General features: G+C 39.5%; 1 protein-coding gene across 1 annotated transcript; it reads left to right on the plus strand.

Moving 5' to 3' along the window:
• The first annotated feature begins 3,138 nt into the window (after positions 1–3,138).
• Positions 3,139–4,449, plus strand: LOC148998940 (hevamine-A-like). Its single transcript, XM_089141591.1, has one exon. The coding sequence runs from the start codon at positions 3,183–3,185 to the stop codon at positions 4,083–4,085; it is 903 nt and encodes a 300-aa protein (XP_088997717.1). The 5' UTR covers positions 3,139–3,182; the 3' UTR covers positions 4,086–4,449.
• Positions 4,450–4,671: the final 222 nt, after the last annotated feature.

Below are 4,671 nucleotides of genomic sequence, written 5' to 3' on the forward strand. Positions count from 1 at the left end.
TATCACTATCTGACTGTTCAGAAGGAGGAGAAGCAAAAGCTTCACTACTATTACCAACACTGAATACCAGAGAAGCCCTATTATCCGCCATTACTTGTTTCAGTAAACTTACTAATTCAGTGAGGCAAAAGCTTGAGAGCAAGAAGGCGCGAAGCAGACAACAAAGGTTCAAATTCCAGACAGGAATAATGAAACCTACGAAGACAACGAACCCTTTTAAAACACCCGCACGAGTGTTCGGGAATCTGAACGATCGAGATTGATTCAAAATCGACGATCGAGATTGAAAGACGTTTTGAAAGTTTGAACTCACGAATCCGAAACAGGCGTTCGGAAACCGTCGCTTGGATTACGTGAGCCACGACAGATCGACTGCAAAGAGACACGTGGCCTTACCCTCACAACGCTCGAGGAAAAGTGACCACCGCATTAAATGTGATATGACATTTAATGGAGCACGCAGAGTCTATCGCTTGACGAAGAACCCAATTAAAAACCAAGCCCTCGGGATCGACCGAACGCTTGGTCTGGGGGACTCGTGATACGGAGAAATTATGATCAGACCGGGTTCATACCTGGTTCGACCCTCAACCCCGGTCGAGACAGAGGGAACCGACTCACTCCCGAGCGAACCGGATCCAGAAGATGGCTTGCTGAGGAAGAAAACTTATTCAGCTACAAGCACGCCCTAATCCATACTTATGGATTAGGGTAATTATCCTAATGATGGCAGATTCGAATTGACGGCTGCGGCTAATCATTATCGAAGGAATAATCATCGCATAACCTAAAGGGTTATCTTAGGAGTCCTCTACTAGTCCAAACTAGTAGAAGTCTATTGCTCAACGGATCTAACTGTTAAGATCCAATGACTACCCGAAGAAGGCTCAAGTGCATCCAACGAAGGAGATTCGAAGGTACACTCTATATAAACCTCACTACCATACTAGGTGAGGAGATCGAAAAACACACAATCTGAGACTCAGCTTCAGATACATACTGATAGACTTAAACTATCAGTGGCTTACGATCTAGATCACCTTTCTCAGTTCTTCATTCCTTAGCTGTGTGCTTCTAGCAGAGCCGTTTGTGATTAAGTTCATCAACTGACTTAGCCTTCAGAGGTGGACTCCCGACCCCCGCGGTCGGGCCACATCTGACGCTTTCGTTTTGCAGGTCATCACTAGGAGATCTAAGGGCTGAGCAGATTTTTGACGCATCAGAATCTAACATGCTGTAGAAATAAAAAACAATAGAATGATCACATGTCCATGAAGATTTCGCAAGATCTCTTCTTAAAATCAATTTGTGTAGATCATAGAAGCATTGGAGTGAATGGAGATTCACTCACAACTATAGACATTGAAGAAGAGGTGTTTGCAAGAATATAAACCATCTTCATAATCAAAAAGATGAGAAGCAATCAATAGAAAAGTAGATCAATGAGTAATATGAGATATTACAATACATTAATGAAGATTAATCGCCGAAAAGCTTGAGGATTTGCAAAGGATCTTCCACAACTCGAAGGAATAGGCTTGAGAGAGGCTTCCCACGTTCTCCAAAGGCTTTAGAAACAAGTGTGGCTAAAAACCATATAATCTCATTAAATAAAGCATCAAAACCCTAAAATCAGAAATTCACAATTAAACGCCACTGTGATTGTGGGTCGATTGGCCCAGTCGACCCAAGCAGTCGACCCAGGCTGACAACAAACCCAGATCAAGGATTTGAAGCACCAAACCTCAAGATTTTCAATGGGACTTCTCCCAACTCATCAAGCAACTCACCTAGCATAGAGGGATCCCTTCAAACCATGTCCAACTAGGCTTCAAGTCCATCAACCAAGCACTTCTTCTCCAAGGTGCAGTTTCTTCTTTAACTCATACAAGGTTTCCAAGTATGGAACTCAATCATCAATCTCCATGGGTTCTGGGTCAAACACGATGTCCTCCATTGAGATGGTCCATAATTGTCTTCTACCTTCACTTCGGGTCTTTGGACCTACAAACAAATAGGTTTCCGGGTTAGGGTTAGGGTTAGGGTTGGATTTCACAGAGAGAGAGAGAGAGAGAGAGAGAGAGAGAGAGAGAGAGAGAGAGAGAGAGAGAGAGAGAGAGAGAGAGAGTCGCCTTTCAGAAAACTCACGTATGCGTAATTCAATCAATTACAGTAATGCGGTGGTCACCAAAATATTTAATCCTATATTTTTTAACCGCACAAAAGTGAATTTCCAAATTTTCTATTGGGCATATTATTATTAATAATTAATAAATGCCAACATGACCTAAATCCGCCCTTCGAGTTAAAAAAACCAAACCAAGTTCAAAACAAGTTTAGACCAATTCTGAGGCAACTAGATTATTTTATTTTTTTGGTAAAGCTGAAAGGATTTTACTAACAGCACTAAGGGATTTTTTGGTATCAATTCACATTCTCATTTTCTAACATTTTTTATTTTTTCAATGTATTTGATATCTATTTTAAATTCTAATTTATTTAAAGGAATAGAAAGATCTCAAAAATCCATAATAGACTTTGTGTCTTGATTATGAGTCCAAAACTCAATCTATTCGTCTTTACACAAGTCATTTAAAATTCAAAATACAAATAGAGAATATGATAGTAAATATACATTCTTCTTATAAAACCTCATTGTTTTCTCTTTTTCCTCGCTCTCAAACACTAGTGGTTTGTTCTTGAATATTGATTTTCATTTTTATTATTTTTAATTAATTTTTCATTTTAACATATCAAATTTATTTTCTGTTTCGTAATTTATTGCAGACAAAAGTTACCAAATCTTTTTAGTCAAAAATGAATTATACGCAAAATGGGGAGTGAGAATTGATTTGATACAAAGAATGCCCCAAGTATTGTCCATTCACAAACTTCTTTTGACCTGTCAGTGGTCACCGGTTTCATAATTAGTTCTGGTCAAATCTATTTGATGACAACTTATTCTTTTCATTTGATTAGTTCAAACCTGGTGGCATACCCTTATTTTATTTTATTGCTTTGGAATTAATTACATTTATTTATTCAAATAAAATTATTTAAGTTTGCGAATCGAAAAATAGTATTTCAAAATGTTCTAACGTGACGGAGACTAAGTAACCCTTCCTCTTATAAGAAGTCCACCCTCCAACCAGCTCATTGAAGATCATCAGTCTTTAGCAGTTATGGTGATCAAACGTCAAGCATTATCTTCTTTGCTCTCCCTCTTTGTTTTCATCCTTGCCCTTCCAACAAGTTCTCTTGCTGGAGGAATTGCAATCTACTGGGGTCAGAATGGAAATGAAGGCACCTTGAATCAAACCTGTGCAACTGGGAACTATTCCTATGTCAACTTATCCTTTCTCATCAAATTTGGTGGCGGCCAGACGCCGGTTCTCAATCTCGCCGGCCACTGTGATCCACCTTCCGGTGGCTGCACTACTCTGAGCAGTCAAATCAAATATTGCCAAAGTTTAGGCCTGAAGGTGATGCTCTCCATTGGAGGTGGTGTTGGAAACTACACTCTAACCTCCAAACATGATGCCAAGAATGTTTCAAACTACTTATGGAACAACTATCTTGGTGGTAACTCTTCATCGCGACCTCTAGGTGATGCGGTTCTCGACGGCATTGATTTCGATATCGAGATGGGATCAACAAATTACTGGGGTTATCTGGCGAAATACCTCTTCAAACACAATAAGCCCTGCAAGAAAGTTTACTTGACAGCAGCACCTCAATGTCCTTTTCCTGACAAGTATCTTGGCAGTGCTCTTAATTCAAGTCTTTTTGATTATGTTTGGGTTCAGTTCTATAACAATCCTCAATGTGAATACACTACTGGTAATGTCACAAACATTTTGAATTCATGGAAGGTATGGACGACCAAGGTTCCAGCCAGGAAGTTCTTCTTAGGGCTACCGGCCTCTCCTGACGCAGCAGGTAGTGGATACATCCCTGCAAGTGTGTTAACTTCTGAAATCCTCCCAGTGATCAAGACTTCCTTCAATTATGGAGGTGTGATGCTCTGGTCCAGATATTATGATCTTCTAAGTGGATATAGTTCTTCTATTAAAAGCTTTGTATAAACTGTTAATTATCCGTCACTTTTTCTGATTCTGCTGCCTTTGTGCACGTGTTTGCTTATTAATAAACTAATCTCGTTTCAGTAGTCACATTCCAGTATCTCCTTCGATCCCCTCTGAATGATCGACAACCCATAAAAGGATCAATTAGAAGTTTGACAACTGTTCTTCTAGCCGAGAATACATTTTATTGAAGGAAGCAGCTGCACAAGATTTACTACCAACTTACGATTTGATTGATATCACGACACTAGAGTCATGGGGTTTTGATTTAATTTTACCACTTGAGAATTCGAATCAATCTTCGTGGGTGTAATCCTTCCACCAATCTTGAGATCCTGAGGATTTGACTCAATCCTGCCAGCATGAATTCACTTAGCTTTTCCAACAATAATTGACTCTTTTTTGTATAACCTTGTAATTGGAAAATGATGTAATTAAAATGAGAGAGAGAGAGAGAGAGAGAGAGAGTACTTAATTGGCGGAATTTGATAATGTTTTTGCTGACTTTTTGTCTAAGGGAGGTTCTACTCTCTCTTTAGTGCGGTCCTGGTGGGCTATTCCACATTTGTTCATGGTTGATGGGTTG

Source organism: Hakea prostrata, unplaced genomic scaffold (assembly GCF_041222555.1).
Source record: "Hakea prostrata isolate BN-2017 unplaced genomic scaffold, UWA_Hpros_2 contig_89, whole genome shotgun sequence".
NCBI classification, from domain to species: Eukaryota; Viridiplantae; Streptophyta; class Magnoliopsida; order Proteales; family Proteaceae; genus Hakea; species Hakea prostrata.